Source organism: Prionailurus viverrinus, chromosome A2, assembly GCF_022837055.1.
Source record: "Prionailurus viverrinus isolate Anna chromosome A2, UM_Priviv_1.0, whole genome shotgun sequence".
Taxonomy (NCBI): domain Eukaryota; kingdom Metazoa; phylum Chordata; class Mammalia; order Carnivora; family Felidae; genus Prionailurus; species Prionailurus viverrinus.
The window spans coordinates 10298603-10318806 of record NC_062562.1 but is presented as its reverse complement, the minus strand read 5'-3'; the positions used below and the strand labels follow the sequence as shown (position 1 = coordinate 10318806).

The following is a 20204-nucleotide window of genomic DNA, read 5'->3' as shown; positions in this document are numbered from 1 at the left end:
CTTTTTTTTTTTTTTTTTTTTTTTGCCAATGACTATGGTAGGCACGGTGACAAAACTGTGTAATGGAACAGGATTGGCTATAACAACTAGTACATCAAAGTCTGCATCATCAGGAAGAGCAGTTAAGGTAGTGACATACAAAGGAATGATGTTTACAAGAGTGAAGCACAGTGGCCTCAGATCTTTCTCTCTTATAAACTTACATAACTAGCTGTGGTGGCCAAGAGTAGACTTTCCATAGGAGTAGTATAACTCATTACTTTTTTTCAGTCAAACAAAAGAAAAATACTCACCATGATATATTTTGAGAAGAAATTATTCTTTTTTTTTTTTAATTTTTTTAACGTTTATTTATTTTTGAGATGGAGAGAGACAGAGCATGAACAGGGGAGGGGCAGAGAGAGAGGGAGACACAGAATCTGAAACAGGCTCCAGGCTCTGAGCTGTCAGCACAGAGCCCAACGCGGGGCTCGAACTCACGGACCGTGAGATCATGACCTGAGCCGAAGTCAGACGCTTAACTGACCAAGCCACCCAGGCACCCCAAGAAATTATTCTTTAAATTTTTTAAATGTTTATTTATTTTTGAGAGAGAGAGGGAGAGAGAGAGAGAGAGAGAGAGAGAGAGAGAGAACAAGTGGGGGAGGGGCAGTGAGAGAGGGAGACACAGAATCTGAAAGCAGGCTCCAAGCTCTGAGCTGTCAGCACAGAGTCCGATGTGGGGCTGGAACTCATGAACTATGAGACCATGACCTGAGATGAAGTCCAACGCTAAACCGACTGAGTCACCCAGGTGCCCTGAAAAGAGATTATTCTTAACATATCCATCTAGTCCTTTGAAATAAATGAGAAATGCCAAATATTTCACATCCAAGGTGAGGAATAACATTGGGTGAGTAGGAAAATGACAAAGGAAAAATTTCTTGGATATCAAAGATATCATGAAGCTTGATCAAGCAAGTTGCAAAATTGTACAGAGAGGTTGGAAAAAAATAGAAATTCCAGGAAAAAACAGAAGAGGAATATTTCACTTCCATAGTCTGATCAAAGAATCTCAACATTTGGCTCAGGCTTGGAGCCCTGCAATCATGTCACTTCTTCAGCCCAGGACAATTGGCCCTTTTGTAGCTGCCATCCCAGAGAATCTCATCAGAGCCTCCTTTATGTCTCTGTTCCTCAGGCTGTAGATGAAGGGGTTCAGCATGGGTGTGACCACCGTGTACATCACTGAGGCTGTTGCACTTGAGTGGGAGCTCTGGGTAGCAGCAGAGCTGAGGTACACTCCCAGGCCAGTACAATAAAATAGAGAGACAACTGAGAGGTGAGACACACAGGTGGAAAATGCTTTATACTTGCCCTGAGCTGATGAGATCCCACGTATGGAGGAAACTATCTTATAGTACGAGTAAAGGATCCCAATGAAGGGACCACCACCCAGCAGCATAGCTCCAAAATACATCACCATGTTATTGAGAAAGGTGTCAGAACAGGCAAATTGGATCATCTGATTGAGTTCACAGAAAAAGTGGGGGATTTCCAAGACTGTACAGAAGGACAGTTGCAACACCATTAAGCTTTCTAACAAGGAATGCAGGACACTCGTGATCCAGGACACCAGAATCAGCAGTCCACAGAGCCGGGGGTTCATGATGACCATGTAGTTCAGGGGGCAACAGATGGCCACAAAGCGGTCATAAGCCATCACAGTCAAGAGAAAGATGTCTAATCCTGCAAAAAGTGTGAAAAAATACATCTGTGTGATGCAGCCTGCATAGGTTATGACCTTGCTCTGGGTCTGGATGTTCAGAAGCATCTTCGGGACGGTGGTGGACGTGAAGCAGATGTCTACAAAGGACAGGTTGGCCAGGAAGAAGTACATGGGGGTGTGGAGGTGGGAGTCAGAGCTGACGGCCAGGATGATGAGCAGGTTCCCAAACATAGTGATCAGGTACACGGAGAGGAAAAACCCAAATATGAGGAGCTGCTGTTCTGGTTCTTCTGAAAATCCCTTAAGAAGAAATTCTGAAATTCCTGTATCGTTTCCTGGGTCCATGTGGTGGAGGTGACTACCAATAAAGGGGAAAATAACATGACAAAACTTCACATCAATGGGCATGGCCCCACATTGTTCAAAGGCTACAATTTATATTTTTTGATCAAGAAAGTAACTTCAATATTTTGTGGCTGGATTTGGGCCCCTTCAGGGGATCCCATTTCCTCTCTGATTAGGAATTTTCATTCCCAACATTGGATGTTCCCCTACAGGCCAGGTATTGTACAGGTTTAATAAGAAATTGTTTCATGCATTTGAGGACTGTATATAGTGTTGATCATGTTTTCAGTATTTCCACGTCATTAAGTAGAGGATGCTGAACAGCAAAAATTCCTACAATTCAATGATTGTGATAGGATATTTGCATATATAAAAATTGAATTATCCTGAGTCGGTGTCAGAGGCTATGAAAAAAATGAAAGCAGGTAAAAGGAGAGAGTGGATGGGCTGCTATGTTGGGTTTTCAGTCAAGATCAGCTAAGAAGGTGACATTTGAACAGAAACTTCAAGGAAGAGAGAGTGGAAGACAGGAAGCTTCCTGGCAAGGGGAAGGCCAGTGCAAAGGCCCTGAGGATGTGCTTCTTTCAGAAGAACCAAGACTCAGAAGGAAGCCAGTGTGTTGAGTGGAATGGACAAGAGGGAGAGAGATGAGAGATAGTTGCAGTGAAATTTGTAGAACCATGTGACCTCACAACCGCTCAAAGTCAAGACACAGGGACTTCCTCAACCACACCATGTACCTCTTGCACCTTATTAATTTGGTTATAGCAGCATCCTGTCCATTGAACATCCCTCCTTAGTATCATCTGTTGATTGAGTCTGGCCTGTGTGTTACAACAGTGGCCTTGGAATAAAGGATCCCATGTACCCCTGCTCTGACTGCTCTCACAGCACACACACACACACACACACACACACACACACAGCACACACATACACACAGCACACGCTTTCGCATACACACAACACAGCACACTCTTCCTGGTGTGTGTTACTTCTCTGTCCTTCTCACCTCCCCCTGCCTGCCTTAACACACTGTTTAGGACATGAATGCAAACACATCACATTACCTTTCCCAGAAAGAAGGTAGAAGTAGTACCCAGAAATTCCTATTCATAGCTTCCCAAGGACAAATAGTCTTAGGGCTCCATTTTGGAATGGTTGCTTTCAGATCTGTATGTAAAAAAAATTTAAAAAAATTGGGTTCAATGAGCAGAGAAAGAGAGAGAGAGAGAGAGAGAGAGAGAGAGAGAGAGAATGGCGCTGGTGGTATTCAATCTTGGTTATATCCCATTTATACCCTGCAAAAATATTCATTCCTGGGATGCAGGGCTGGTTCAACATTCGCAAATCAATCAACGTGATACATCACATTAACAAAAAAAAAGACAAGAACCATATGATCCTGTCAATCGATGCAGAAAAGGCCTTCGACAAAATCCAGCACCCTTTCTTAATAAAAACCCTTGAGAAAGTCGGGATAGAAGGAACATACTTAAAGATCATAAAAGCCATTTATGAAAAGCCCACAGCTAACATCATCCTCAACGGGGAAAAACTGAGAGCTTTTTCCCTGAGATCAGGAACACGACAAGGATGCCCACTCTCACCGCTCCTGTTTAACATAGTGCTGGAAGTTCTAGCATCAGCAATCAGACAACAAAAGGAAATCAAAGGCATCAAAATTGGCAAAGATGAAGTCAAGCTTTCGCTTTTTGCAGATGACATGATATTATACATGGAAAATCCGATAGACTCCACCAAAAGTCTGCTAGAACTGATACATGAATTCAGCAAAGTTGCAGGATACAAAATCAATGTACAGAAATCAATTGCATTCTTATACACTAACAATGAAGCAACAGAAAGACAAATAAAGAAACTGATCCCATTCACAATTGCACCAAGAAGCATAAAATACCTAGGAATAAATCTAACCAAAGATGTAAAGGATCTGTATGCTGAAAATTATAGAAAGCTTATGAAGGAAATTGAAGAAGATTTAAAGAAATGGAAAGACATTCCCTGCTCATGGATTGGAAAAATAAATATTGTCAAAATGTCAATACTACCCAAAGCTATCTACACATTCAATGCAATCCCAATCAAAATTGCACCAGCATTCTTCTCGAAACTAGAACAAGCAATCCTAAAATTCATATGGAACCACAAAAGGCCCCGAATAGCCAAAGGAATTTTGAAGAAGAACACCAAAGCAGGAGGCATCACAATCCCAGACTTTAGCCTCTACTACAAAGCTGTCATCATCAAGACAGCATGGTATTGGCACCAAAACAGACACATAGACCAATGGAATAGAATAGAAACCCCAGAACTAGACCCACAAACGTATGGCCAACTCATCTTTGACAAAGCAGGAAAGAACATCCAATGGAAAAAAGACAGCCTCTTTAACAAATGGTGCTGGGAGAATTGGACAGCAACATGCAGAAGGTTGAAACTAGACCACTTTCTCACACCATTCACAAAAATAAACTCAAAATGGATAAAGGACCTAAATGTGAGACAAGAAACCATCAAAACCTTAGAGGAGAAAGCAGGAAAAGACCTCTCTGACCTCAGCCGTAGCAATCTCTTACTTGACACATCCCCAAAGGCAAGGGAATTAAAAGCAAAAGTGAATTACTGGGACCTTATGAAGATAAAAAGCTTCTGCACAGCAAAGGAAACAACCAACAAAACTAAAAGGCAACCAACGGAATGGGAAAAGATATTTGAAAATGACATATCAGACAAAGGGCTAGTATCCAAAATCTATAAAGAGCTCACCAAACTCCACACCCGAAAAACAAATAACCCAGTGAAGAAATGGGCAGAAAACATGAATAGACACTTCTCTAAAGAAGACATCCGGATGGCCAACAGGCACATGAAAAGATGTTCAGCGTCGCTCCTTATCAGGGAAATACAAATCAAAACCACACTCAGGTATCACCTCACGCCAGTCAGAGTGGCCAAAATGAACAAATCAGGAGACTATAGATGCTGGAGAGGATGTGGAGAAACGGGAACCCTCTTGCACTGTTGGTGGGAATGCAAATTGGTGCAGCCACTCTGGAAAGCAGTGTGGAGGTTCCTCAGAAAATTAAAAATAGACCTACCCTATGACCCAGCAATAGCACTGCTAGGAATTTATCCAAGGGATACAGGAGTACTGATGCATAGGGCCACTTGTACCCCAATGTTCATAGCAGCACTCTCAACAATAGCCAAATTATGGAAAGAGCCTAAATGTCCATCAACTGATGAATGGATAAAGAAATTGTGGTTTATATACACAATGGAATATTACGTGGCAATGAGAAAAAATGAAATATGGCCTTTTGTAGCAACGTGGATGGAACTGGAGAGTGTGATGCTAAGTGAAATAAGCCATACAGAGAAAGACAGATACCATATGGTTTCACTCTTATGTGGATCCTGAGAAACTTACCAGGAACCCATGGGTGAGGGGAAGGGAAAAAAAAAAAAAAAAAAAAGAGGTTAGAGTGGGAGACAGCCAAAGCATAAGAGACTGTTAAAAACCGAGAACTGAGGGTTGATGGGGGGTGGGAGGGAGGGGAGGGTGGGTGATGGGTATTGAGGAGGGCACCTTTTGGGATGAGCACTGGGTGTTGTATGGAAACCAATTTGTCAATAAATTTCATAAAAAATAAAAAAAAAATTAAAAAAAAATTAAAAAAAAAAATAATTAAAGAGCAAAAATAAATTTGTCCATTGGACAAAACTAGCGACATCTCTATGGTGTGAAACACCTTACAGATTGAACATAACAAGAGAATAAAGCAACAGTGCACAAAATACGGGCATTTTTCTTACCAGATAGCAGAGAGCAGAAGTCTTAATTTTCCCGTGTGTATTCCATATTCATTTGGCTAATCAGTTTTTATATGGTCCAACAGACGATGAGGTAAGCCTCTTTATCACTTGTCTTATGTGACATATTTTTTTTTCGTGTATTTGGTATTCTTAGGCTTTGGGTTTTAGTCATTTTCTTGACAAGTCTGATGAGCACAACTAATCATGGTTCTGTTCCTTGTTCAACATGTAAAGTCCTCCCCAGACTCTGAAATCCCACATACCCCATCACAGTCTATCCTCTAACTCTGAATAATCTTTATGTAACTTATCCAAATACATTACTTGTACTCACATTTATTTCGCTGCACTCCTGTCTGTCGTGACGTTGATTACCAAAGGAGCAGGAACTTCTTTTCATCTTCTTCTTTACAAAAGTATGTGGGTGTATATGCACTTATATAGAAACACATTTGAGAAGATGAGACACTATGAAATACAAAGAATGACTGAGGAAATAAAATCAGGTTAAAAAGAGCAGTTTCAGTGCAACCATATTAAGAACAATTGAATGGAGTTTTAAAAAATGTTTTTAAATGTTTTATTGATTCTTGAGAGACAGAGTGTGAGCAGGGAGAGGCAGAGGGAGAGGGAGACACAGAATCGGAAGCAGGCTCCAGGCTCCGAGCTGTCAGCACAGAGCCCAATGCAGGGCTCAAACTCACAGGCTGGGAGATCATGACCTGAGCTGAAGTCTGATGCTTAACCGACTGAGCCACCCAGGTGCCCTAAAATTGAATGGATTTTTGAGCAGTAACTGAAACATGATCTACAGGAGCAGTAAGTCAACAAAACCAACCCAGATGAATAATAAAACTCCACAAGACCTGGAAATAAAAGAGTATAACATATAAAGTTCTTAGAAATTTCTGGCATATAGCAGATGCTCTTTTAGTATCTGTTGAATGGATGAAGAATTAGGTCTCATTATATATGGGCATTTAATACTTGACAAAGCTGCATTTAAGTGTAATTGGAAAAGACTGGATTGTTGAGTGAAAGCTGGCATGAAGGCTTTCTACGTGGAAGGAAGTGTGGTGCTTCCTTACTTCACTCATCTCACCAAAAATCCAAAGGATTAAGTAAACCCCCAGTGTAAGAGTAACCATTCCATTTTAGATGCACATCTATAAAATTACATATAAAATCTACAGGTGGGAAAACTATTGTAATTAAGGCAGAAAATACCCTCAGAAGCAAGAAGATAGATACATTTAACTAAACAAAATTTAAAACTATTTTATGGCCCGAAATACCTAATGAAAGTCAACAGAGAAACTGTGATTTACAACAATTATTTGAAATGCTGATAATTATAGAAAAATAAACATATAATATGTGGACATATAATAATAATAGGGAAATGAACATGGTGATCAAATACATGAATCTTTGCTTGAGTTCATTAGTAGTTTAAAAAGCCAACAAGAAATCTCTTTCACACCCATCACCCTGAGAAAACACTCAAAAGGCTGTCACATTGAGTGGGGTTGAAAACTTTAAATAAGTAGCAAGGGGGCACTTTCTAATTTTGCTCTCAGAATTGTGAAGTGTTACAGTATTTTGGGGGGCTCTGAAGACAGTTAAAAATATTAAAAATACAGACATTCTTTCGGTGCCTGGCTGGTTCAGTTGGTAGAGCATGCGACTCTTGATCCCAGGGTTGTAAGTTCAAGTCCTATGTTGGGTGTAGAGATTACTTTAAAAAAATAAAATCTTTAAAAAAATACGGATATTCTTTAACTCAGGGTTTCTCAGTCTCTGCACTATGGACATTCTGGGCCAGATCTTTCTCTGTGGTGGGAGTGTCGTGTGCACTGTGGAATGTTTAGAACATCCCTGGCCTGTTGTGACAGCCCAAAATGTCTTTGAATATTTCTCAATATCCTCTGGGGGACAAAAATCACCTTTTGTTGAAAACCATGGTTTTAACCATTTAAAAATGTTTTGTAGCATTGATATAATAGTACTTTAATGAGAAAAAATATGAAAGACCATCAAAAGTGTAAATGGCACAGACACACCATGAAATATCATGCAGGTGTTGAAATCATGAATCATGAATGGCTCAGTTGGTGGAATCTGTGACTCTTGATCTTGGGGTTGTGAGTTTGAGCCCCACGTTGGGTGTAAAGATGGATTAAAAATAAAATCTTTAAAAGAAAAAAGAATTAACGAATCAGCATCACACCAGTTGACTAGAAAAACACGTGTAAGTTACTACTGACTCAGAAGACTGGGGGAGAAGAGCTAGGAAAAAAGATTGTGCAGACCATAAAGAGTATTTATGATATGCATGAGTGTCTTTTTATACACTTGAATTGAAAGTGTGTGAATATGTTTGTGTGCCTAACACAGAAAAGTTTGAAAATAAATGAAGACTTTTGAAAGAAAGAGAAACTTAGGTTTCTAAGTTCTTCTTTTGAAAGAAAGAGGCACTTTGGTTAAGCAGAGTGGTTCAAAACCACTGCAAGAAACAAAATTGAAGGAAGACCCCAAACCAACTTCTGAACCAAAGGATTTAAAAGAGTAATAATTAAGTGATACTGTCGTGGGTCCAACTCTACATTAGATCGCTAAGGACTTGGGAATAACAGAAAATGAAAAGTCTTTTATGTGGAGTGATACATAAGGTTTAAATTCATCTCACATAAAGATAGATGGGCCAGGTATGCTTATGGAAGGTAAAAGTGATTCTTAGTCAAACGTGGAAGAATGCCTTTCAAGTGATGGAATTTCTATTTTAGAAATAAATAAGAAATACAGAGAGCTGAAAACTAGTTAGAAATATATATAAGGGGGGGACTTATGAGAAAGATATTTACTTTCATTTTGTGGAAAGCAGTTCATCACAAGGGAAGACTATTAAGGTGACAGAACTATTATTTCAGCAATAAATAAATAAATAAATGAATAAAAAGAGAAAAAACAGTGGAGGGCATATATTATGACTAAGTCAGACTTGGCCACTCAAAATTTATACACTCTCACACATTCTGCTCAAATACATCTACGCATCCATAAAAAAGAAATGGCAAGTAGCTAAGTGGGTGAAATAAATGCCAACTCTTTTTTAGGAAAAATGAAACAAAAAACAGGAATAAAACCATTCCAACCCCACTATACAAACTCCAAGGACTTCCACAGACAATTTTCAATAGAGAAAGTGGGCGGCTAGCTAACCCAGAATATATTCAGGCTCACAGGTAATGAGCTAATTGTGAAGGGAGCTCATTAGCATATCATTTTCACATAATACATTTAAAACCTTCTTTTAAAAAAATGTTTAATTGTTTATTTTGACAGAGACGGAAGGAAAGCATAACTGAGGGAGGGGCAGAGGCGGGGGGAGAAAATCACAAGTAGGCTCTGTGTTGTCAGTGTAGAGCCCAACTAGGGGGCTTGATCCCACGCACTCTGAGATCATAATCTGAGCCAAAATGAACAGTAGGTCACTCAACGAATTAAGCCACCCAGGTGCCCCTAAAAAAATTTCATTTGAATACTCAAGAGAGAAGGTACAGTGATATGTATGTTTCATGTGCCCCTTTTGCAGGACGTGCTTCGGAGAATTCTTTCATCTGGATTTTTCTCATCAGTATGGAAATGTAGTCTAATATGTCTTATCTGAAATATGAAAAGACATGTCCCCAGTTCACAGTGTATCCCTCCACAGCTAATACTTGACTTTTCTACTCTGGTTAATTGTGAAGATCCTTGGTCTTAGGTCCTACTTTTATGTTTCCCATCTCCCCCTAATTAAGTTTCCACTGTTATCATCTAGTTGTTAACGTTGAACCTTGCATTTCTGAGTTCAATATTTACTTCTATTTATAGCATCATAAATACAACAATCAATCAATTTACTAATCAAGCCAGCAAACAACTACAGCAAACTCTCAGCTCTGGCTAGGCTAGATTGGCTCTCAGGTGACCTCAGGAAAATGTTCTTGACTTTCATTCTCTTGACCTTCTCCTGCAGCACTTACTGGGATGTAAAGCTCATCTAGATGGGGTCTCTGAGAGGAAGGTCTCTGCATGGAAATCAAAATACCTATCTCGTTGGATGGTGGATTGAAGCTTTGTCTCCAGATGTGAGAGCAAGGATGGGTCAAACTTCGGTGTCCCATCCAGACTTAGGACTGCAAAAGAAATGACCAGGTCTTGTCCAGCCTGATGTTGTACACACTGTGGGGCTGCAGCAGAGGAGGTATTTACAGCCCTTAGGTCTGCTTATTAGGCACATTTCACTGTTGTTTCTCCCACCTTTAGGCACGTGATTCCCTGTGGGACACCCGTGTGGACAGAAAGGAAATTATTCCTGTTGAATTTCTGTTCCTAGGGGACCAGGCGATAAGCCATCTGAAGCCAATCTTTCTTACTCTTTTTCTATTACTTCTGCTGCCTTTCAGGTATCTGAACTCCCAGCACCTTATCCCAATCCAGAGTGAACATTTTCTCTTGTTGGAGACTGAGAGATTGATCTTGACTAGGTCCCTTGGATTCTTCAAAGCATTGATTGTGGTGGAGACACAGCCCCTGACATCTCTAGAAAGTAACTTTTCCCCTTTTCAACAGCGATGTTAAGTTTTTCCTTTGATATAAAACCTTGGGCACTACACCCATGGGCTTCATGACAATTTTGCAAAAACAATTAGGGATTTCATACTTATATCACAAGTTCAGAGCCAGTATTTAAAACGCCATTATAAAATGTTTGTTTATTGTAAGAGATATATTTAGATGTTTTTATGCACTATTATCTGAGTTTAGCAGCTTCTAGGAATTGCCTGATTTAATCTTTATAAAAGTCCATTCTGTGAGGAATACTGTTGTGAACTCCATTCCCCACGGAGAAATGGGGCTTGAAGAATTTAGTGATCTTCTCAAGGTTATGGTTTCAGAAAGGGGTAGCTGTTGATTGGATTCTGTCAGGGTGCTCCATTTTTCAAGCTCTGTGCCCATGGTTCCCACCCAGAGATGAGTCTTTCTCCCTGGGGGTATTTGACGATGTCTGAGGGATGCTACTAAACACCTGTAGTGAGCAGGACAGCTCCTAACACAAATAATCATCCTGCCTCAAAGGCCAAATTGAGAATGTGTGAAAACCTACTCTAGCCCAGTGCTTCTCCAACTTCAAGGTGCATATGAATCCCCTAGGATCCTAGTTTAAATGCAGATTCTGATTTTGCAGGTGCTGGTGGGCTCAAGATATGGTGTGTCTAACAAGCTCCTGAGCAATGTTGATGCTTCAGGTCCTGATTTGAGGACCTCTTTGAGTAGCAAGGCTTCAGTCCTGGGATAGAGCAAGGGGCAGGTGCTTGTAGGTCTTCTTCACAAAGCAAGTTGTGTTTGCATAGAATTTGGAATGACAAGTATATCCGGTCATTCTAGGGGCTGTGACAAATTCTGTTTGTTTCTTTTATTTAAGGGCCTTGGAGTGACATCAAATAAAATACTTTTGGAGAAGACTTTCTAGCAGGCAGAATGAGAGCCTCCTGATATTGTCCACATTCTAAATCCTAGAAACTTTGAATATATATTTTTTTATAGTATGGGGCGAGATTGAAGTAACAAATGGAGCAAGACTTCTTTTTTTTTAAAAAGATTTTTTTTTACATTTATTTATTTTTGAGAAACAGAGTGAGACAACATGTGAGCAGGGGTAGGGGCAGAGAGAGGAGACACAGAATCTGAAGCAGGCTCCAGGCTCTGAGCAAGAGATCAGCACAGAGCCTGATGCGGGGCTTGCACCCACAAACTGTGAGATCATGACCTGAGCAGAAGTCGGACACTCAACTGACTGAGCCACCCAGGTGCCCCTGGAGCAAGGCTTCTAATCAGCTGACCTTAAACTAAGATTCCACTAATAGTGGAACTAACGTAATCACCATGGTCCTTCAAATGTTGGAGAGGAAGGCAGAGTAGTTGGATCAGAGAGAGATGTGAGGACACCACATTGCTGGCTTTCAAGATGCAGAAAGGGCAATAAGCCAAAGAATGTTTGTTGTCCCTAGAAACCACAATAGGGAAGAAAATAGTCTCTCCTGGAGCATCCATGAAGGAACCAGGTCCTACAGACATCTTGATTTTAACCCATGGATACTTCAGGTCTCTAACCTCTAAACTGCAAAAGCATAAATTTGTTTCTTGTGAACTTCTTGTGTGGTAATTTGTAATGGCACTAAAGGGAATATAATATAGACATTCATCCAATAAAATTGTTTTGGAGGAAAATGAATTTTAGTCTCTCAGTTAATTCATTTCTCTTCTCTTGGGTAAGGGCATTTTGTGTTGAAATCCAACCTTAACTGGAAGAAAAAAAGTCAAATTGGAGCATCTTCCCTATTGCTTAAATGGAATGGAAAAAGTGAACTCCTCATTGATAAAAATATAAATGTGATTCTATCTATCTATCTGTGTATCTATCTATCTATCTATCTATCTAACTATCTACCTATCTATCATCTATTTCAAAAGTTATCTCTTGCTAAATGTGGGGGCTCTAACTCATGACCCTGAGATCAAGAGACCCATGCTCAAGGCACCTGGCTAAGTCTGTGAGTGCATGACTCTTGAACTTGGGGTTGTGAGTTCAAGAAACACTTGGGTGTACAGATAGCTTAAAAATAAGATCTTAGGTCCAATTCTGGAGTCTCTATTCTATTACATTGGTCTATGTGTCTGTTTTTGTGCCAATACCGTACTGTCTGATGCATAAAGCTTTGTAGTAGAGGCTAAGGTCTGGGATTGTGATGCCTCCCTCTTTAGTCTTCTTCTTCAATATTACTTTGGCTATTCGGGGTCTTTTGTGGTTCCATACAAATTTTAGGATTGCTTGTTCTAGCTTTGAGAAGAATGCTGGTGCGATTTTGATTGGGATTGCATTGAATGTGTAGATAGTTTTGGGTAGTATTGACATTTTAACAATATTTATTCTTCCAACCCATGAGCATGGAATGTTTTTCCATTTCTTTGTATCTTCTTCAATTTCCTTCGTAAGGTTTCTATAGGTTTCAGCATACAGATCTTTTACATCTTTGGTTAGGTTTATTCCTAGGTATTTTGTGATTCTTGGTGCAATTGTGAATGAGATCAGTTTCTTTATTTGTCTTTCTGTTGCTTCATTATTGGTGTATAAAAATGAAACTTATTTCTCCACATTAATTTTGTATCCTGCGACTTTGCTGAATTCATGTATCAGTTCTAGCAGACTTTTGGTGGAGTCTATTGGGTTTTCCATGTATAGTATCATGTCATCCGCAAAAAGTGAAAGCTTGACTTAATCTTTGACAGTTTTGATGCCTTTGATTTCACTTTGTTGTCTGATTGCTGATGCTAGAACTTCCAACACTATGTTACTAATCTTTGACAAAGAGGGAAAAAATATCCAATGGAAAAAAGGCAGTCTCTTTAACAAATGGTGCTGGGAGAACTGGACAGCAACATGCAGAAGGATGAAACGACACCACTTTCTTATACCATTCACAAAAATAAACTCAAAATGGATTAAGGACCTGAATGTGAGATAGGAAACCATCAAAACCCTAGAGGAGAAAGCAGGAAAAACCTCTCTGACCTTAGCTGCAGCAATTTCAGATCTGGATATCGAACCGGATCCGATCTGATATCGAATGAGATATCACCTCATGCCAGTCAGAGTGGCTAAAATGAACAAATCAGGAGACTATAGATGCTGGCGAGGATGTGGAGAAATGGGATCACTCTTGCACTGTTGGTGGGAATGCAGTGGTGCAGCTGCTCTGGAAAACAGTGTGGACGTTCCTTGAAAAATTAAAAACAGATCTACCCTATGACCCACCAATAGTACTGCTAGGAATTTACCCAAGGGATGCAGGAGTGCTGATGCATTGGGGCACTTGTAACCCAATGTTTACAGCAGCATTTCAACAATAGCCAAATGATGGAAAGAGCCTAAATGTCCATCAACTGACGAATGGATAAAGAAATCGTGGTTTATGTACACAATGGAATCCTACTTGGCAATGAGAAAGAATGAAATCTGGCCATGTGCAGCAACGTGGATGGAACTGGAAAGTGTTATGCTAAGTGAAATAAGTCAGGCAGAGAAAGACAAATACCATATGTTTTCACTCTTTTGTGGATCCTGAGAAACTTAACAGAAGACCAGGGGTGGCGGGGGGGGGAGGGGGAAAGAGTTACAAAGAGGGAAGGAGGCAAATAATAAGAGACTCTTAAATACTGAGAACAAACTGAGGGTTGATGGGGCATGGGGGAGAGGGGAAAATGGGTGATGGGCATTGAGGAGGGCACCTGTTGGGATGAGCACTGGGTGTTGTATGTAAACCAATTTGATGATAAATTTTATTTATTGTAATTATTGGTAAAAAAGTAATTATTGGTAAAAAAAATCTTAGAAAATAAAGAGTCACATACTCTATCAATGAACCCCATGAGTTTATATTTAAATATGAATCCTGACTTTGAGGTCTTTTGCACATTATGATAAGAAAAAGTAATTTACTATTAAATTAAGTTAGCCCATTCTACTTTAAATTTTGTGTCTAAGTTTCTACATTCTTTTAATTCTGTGCTAATTCAAACATTTTCTGGTTTCATTTATATCCCACCTAAATTTCCTTTCAACATAAAAGATGGCATTACTGAGTTTGTGTTATGCATTCTTATATAAGAGTGTATTTGTATGAAGTAATGTACAAATGCACACACACATATATGTGCATCCACTCACTACCCGCTAAAGTGTTCTTGGACTCACCAAATATTTTCAACCACTGTATTTATTCCTAACAACATCTGCCTGAATTAGGTTTATTAGCCCACATCATCATTGGAAATAAGGAAAAAGAGGTTTCTGGTCGATTACATTTTTACAATTATATAATAAAGCTTTAAAGCTTTTGTACACTTTCTTGTATTATATTTAAATGGACTTATGGATAGGGGAGGGGCCAAGATGGTGGAGCAGCATGGAAGTTTTTGTCTCTCTTGTCCCTGAAACGCAGCCATATCAACACCAAAACATCTTGCACACCTAGAAAATTGATCTGAGGATTGACACAACAATATGCGCGACTTGAACCACAGAACTCAGCAGGTACACAGTGCAGAGAGGTGAACTAGGGGAGAGAGAAGCCAGGGAGGGTAGGGAGCTATTTTTGCTTGTGGAGAGAGGACAGAGACAGGGGGGAGAGTGCAGGAAAAACATTCCCCCTGACAGCAGCTGGAAAGAAAGAGAGAGTGGAAAGACCTGTAAGGGAATTAATAAGAAAGGGAGAAAGGAGAAAGGAGAAAAGAGAGGATTTAAATGCCATTAAAACTCTATAAACAGGCAGCACAGAGTCTGAAACTCTGCAGCTTGATACTTGGTAGAGCTTTGGTGGGAAGGGTGAATCTCCAGGAGCAGACAGAGAGGTCCGCGGGATCCTTAGGCCACACGGGGAGAGGTGGTTCTCCAACTGAGAGGACATTTGGTATAGGCTGTGTGGCCATCCCACAGGCAAAGGTCCCAGCAGACCCGGAGAAAAGCCACATGTGCTGGTGTTGGAACAAGGACGTTAAGGGTGAAGCCGGGTGCTGGATGTGTGTTGTGATTTACCAAGATCCCTGGAATGCTGCTGCTACGTGATTGCATAAACTTTTTCTGGGCTGGGCAGGCACCCAGCCACAGTCTCTGGGCATCTGCAGCAGCACAGGTGCACAAACCTTCCTGGGGGTGGGCTGACACCTGGCCATTGCTTGGCGAGACCCTCCCCCAGAGGGTCTGAGCAGGTCAAAGCTGCAGGGGACACAGAAGTGAGAGGTTTGGAAACACAGCCCCTTCTGAGATAAAACTTGGGAGGGAGGTGCTGCTTGGCAGGCTGACGGCTTGGATGTGGACAGTGTAGAAGCAGGGAGTGGATGGAAGCTGGAGACAAAGGAGGGATGCTTGATTGCTGGTGGGCAAAAGCACAGAGTTCTGATACTAGAGACTGGGTGGCTGGGTGATGCCATCCTCCTGTGCATGCACATACACAACAATCCACTCCAGTAAGCTAAGCAGCACCATCTAGTGGACAACAGAGCTGTTACACCAAGCCCTGACCAACTGCACCAACCATGCTCTAGAGGAATACCACAAGTCTCTCTGCTATAAAGACTATAAAGTGCTTCATAGTTTGACATCTTGGGGAAACGATATAATTTCTATCATATTTCACTCTGTTCATTGGTCCATCTATTCAATGTTTTTCTTTTTCTTTTGTTTTCTTATTCTTGAATACAGAAAGAAAAAATTTATTTTTATTTTCTGTTTTTATAAAAAAGATTTTCTTTAATTTTTTCTATTATATTTTTTAGTTTTTTTGTAACTTTTTTAAGATCCTGTTTTACATCATTTCATTTTATTCTATTTTACTGTATTCATTTTTTAAAAATTTCCAAATGTTTTACATTTTTTCCCTTTTCTTTTCATTCTCTTTTTTCTCTATTCTATCATGCTTCTTTCAACAACGAGAACAAAACACACCTAGGAGCTAGCAACCTTTATTTGATTTTTTGGTGTTGTTTAAATTTTTTAATATTTATTTTCTAAATTTTATTAATTATTTTTATTCCTCCAAAATGACTAAATGAAGAAATTCACCCCAAAAGAAAGAACAGGAAGAAATGATAGCCAGGGACTTAATCAACACAGATGCAAGCAAGATGTCTATCCATAATTTAGAATTGCGATAATAAGAATACCAGCTGGGAATGAAAAAAGCAAAGAATCCCTTTCTTCTGAGATAAAAGATGTAAAAGATAGTCAGGATGAAATTAAAAATGCTACAAATGAGGGGCGCCTGGGTGGCTCAGTTGGTTCAGTGTCTGATTTTGGTTCAGGTCATGATCTCATGGCTTGCGAGTTTGAGTCTTGTGTTTGGCTCTGTGCTGACAGCTCAGAACCTGGAGCCTCTTCAGATTCTGTGTCTTTCTCTCCCTCTCTGCCCCTCCCCTGCTTACACTCTGTCTCTCAAAAATAAATAAACATTAAAAAAAATAAAAAATAAAAAAATGCTATAAATGAGATGCAATCTTGAATGGATGCCACATTGGCAAGGATGCATAAAGCAGAGCAGCGAATCAGTGATATAGAGGGCAAATTTATGGACAATAGTAAAGCAGAAAAAAAGAGGAACACTAAGGCAAAAGAACACAATACAAGAATGAGAGAACTCAGTGACTCATTAAAAAGGGATAACATCTGAATCATAGGGGTGCCAGAAGATGAAGAGAGAAAAAAAGGGATAGAAGGTTTATGAGAGCAAATCATAGCAGAAAACTTCCCTAACCCGGGGAAAGATACAGAAATCAAAATCCAGGAAGCACAGAGAACTGCCACTGGATTCAACAAAACCAACCAACAAGGCATATCATAGTCAAATTCACAAAATACACAGACAAGGAAAGAATCATGAAAGCAGCAAGGCAAGAAAAGTCGTTAACCTACAGGGGAAGACAGATCCGGTTCACAGCAGAACTATCCACAGACTTGGAAGGCCAGAAAGGAGTGGCAGGATATATTCAATGTGCTGAATCAGAAAACTATGCAGCCAAGAATTCTTTATACAGAAGGCTGTTATTTAAAATAGAAGGAGAGATAAAAGTTTCCCAGACAAACAAAAACAAAGGAGTTCATGACCTCTAAACCAGCCCTGCAAGAAATTTTAAGGGGGACTCTCTGAGAGGAGAAAAGATGAAACAAAACAAAAAAAGGCCAAAAGCAACAAAGACTAGAGAGGACCAGAGATCACCACCAGAGACTCCAACTCTACAGGCAACATAATGGCAATAAATTTATATACTTCAGGACTCATTCTAAATGTCAATGGACTAAATGCTCCAATCAAAAGACATAGGGTAACAGAATGGATAAGAAAACAAGATCCATCTATATGCTGTTAACAAGAGACCCATTGTAGACCCAAAGACACCTGCAGATTGAAAGTAAGGGGATGGAGAACCATCTATCATGCTAATGGTTGCCAAAAGAAAGCTGGAGTAGCCATACTTATGTCAGACAATCTAGACTTTAAAATAAAGACTGTAACAAGAGATGAAGAAGGGCATTATATCACAATTAAGGGGTCTATCCACCAAGAATATCTAACAATTGTAAACATTTATGCTCCAAACATGAAAGCCCCCAAATATATAAATCAATTACTCATAAACATACAGAAACTCATTGATAATAATACCATAGTAGTAGGGGACTTCAACACCCCACTTATAGCAATGGAGAGATCATCTAAACAGAAAATCCACACTGGATTGGAAGGACTTAACAGATATATTCAAAACATTTCATCCTAAAGCAGCAGAATACACATTCTTCTCGAGTGCACATGGGACATTCTCCAGACTAGGTCACATACTGTTTCACAAATCAGCCTTCAACAAGCACAAAAAGATAGAGATCATACCATGCATATTTTCAGACCACAACTCGAAATCAACCACAAATTTTTTTTTTTGGAAAAACAACAAATACTTGGAGACTAAAGAGCATCCTACTAAAGAATGAATGGGCTAACCAAGAAGTTAAAGAGGAAATTAAAAAGTATATGGAAGTCAATGAAAATGATAAGACCACAGCCCAAAACCTCTGAGATGCAGCAAAATGGTCATAAGAGGGAAGTGTATAGCAATCCAGGCCTTCCTAAAGAAAGAAGAAAAGTCTCAGATACACAACCTAACCTTACACCCTAAGGCCTCGAAAAAGAACAGCAAATAAACCGAAAACCAGCAGAAGATGGGAAATAATAAAGATCAGAGCAGAAATCAATGCTATTGAAACCAAAAAAAGGGGCGCCTGGGTGGCTCAGTCGGTTGAGCGTTCGACTTCAGCTCAGGTCACGATCTCACGGTCTGTGAGTTCGAGCCCCGTGTCAGGCTCTGGGCTGACAGCTCAGAGCCTGGAGCCTGCTTTCGATTCTGTGTCTCCCTCTCTCTCTGCCCCTCCCCCGTTCATGCTCTGTCTCTCTCTGTCTCAAAAATAAATAAATGTTAAAAAAAAAATTAAAAAAAAAAAAAAAAAGAAACAGCACACCTGTATCCCATGGATAAATGCCTAGTGGTGCAATTGCTGGGTCTTAGGGTAATTCTATTTTTAGTTTTTTGAGGAACCTCCATACTGTTTTCCAGAGTGGCTGCACCAGCTTGCATTCCCACCAACAATGCAAAAGAGATCCTCTTTCTCTGCATCCTCACCAACATCTGTTGTTGCCTGAGTTGTTAATGTTAGCCATTCTGACAGGTGTGAGTTGATATCTCAGTGTGGTTTTGATTTGTATTTCCTTGATGATGAGTGATGTTGAGCATCTCTTCATGTGTTGATTGGCCATCTGGATGTCTTCCTTGGAGAAGTGTCTATTCATGTCTTTTGCCCATTTCTTCACTGGATTATTTGGTTTTTGGGTGTTGAGTTTGATAAGTTCTTTATAGATTTTGGATACTAACCCTTTATCTGATATGTCATTTGCAAATATCTTCTCCCATTCTGTCAGTTGCCTTTTAGTTTTGTTGATTATTTCCTTTGCTGTGCAGAAGATTTTATTTTGATGAGGTCCCAGTAGTTCCTTTTTGCTTTTGTTTCCCTTGCTTTCATTGAGTAAGAAGCTGCAGCCAAGATCAAAGAGGTTTTTGCCTGCTTTCTCCTCAAGGATTTTGATGGCTTCCTGTCTTACATTGAGATCTCTCATCCATTTTGAGTTTATTTTTGTGTATGGTGTAAGAAAGTGGTCCAAGTTCATTTTTCTGCATGTTGCTGTCCAGTTTTCCCAGGGCCACTTGCTGAAGAGACTGTCTTTATTCCATCGGATACTCTTTCCTGCTTTGTCAAAGATTAGTTTGCCAGACGTTTGTGGGTCCATTTCTGGGTTCTCTATTCTGTTCCATTGATCTGAATATCTGTTCTTGTGCCAGTACCATACTGTCTTGATGATTACAGCTTTGTAGTATAGCTTGAAGTCTGGGATTGTGATGCCTCCTGCTTTGGTTTTCTTTTTCAAGATTGCTTTGGCTATTTGGGGTCTTTTCTGGTTCCATAAAAATTTTAGGATTATTTGTTCTAGCTCTGTGAAGAATGCTGGTGTTACTTTGATAGGGATTGCATTGAATATGTAGATTGCTTTGGGTAGTATCAACATTTTAACAATATTTGTTCTTCCTATCCAGGAGTATGGAATCTTTTTCCGTTTCTTCGTGTCTTCTTCAATTTCTTTCATAAGCTTTCTATAGTTTTCAG

General features: G+C 39.8%; 1 protein-coding gene across 1 annotated transcript; it reads right to left on the bottom strand.

The window, feature by feature from the left end:
• Window positions 1–1099: 1099 nt before the first annotated feature.
• LOC125160379 (olfactory receptor-like protein OLF4) lies at window positions 1100–2080 on the bottom strand. The gene has a single exon (XM_047849296.1). The coding sequence runs from the start codon at window positions 2051–2053 to the stop codon at window positions 1100–1102; it is 954 nt and encodes a 317-aa protein (XP_047705252.1). The 5' UTR covers window positions 2054–2080.
• Window positions 2081–20204: the final 18124 nt, after the last annotated feature.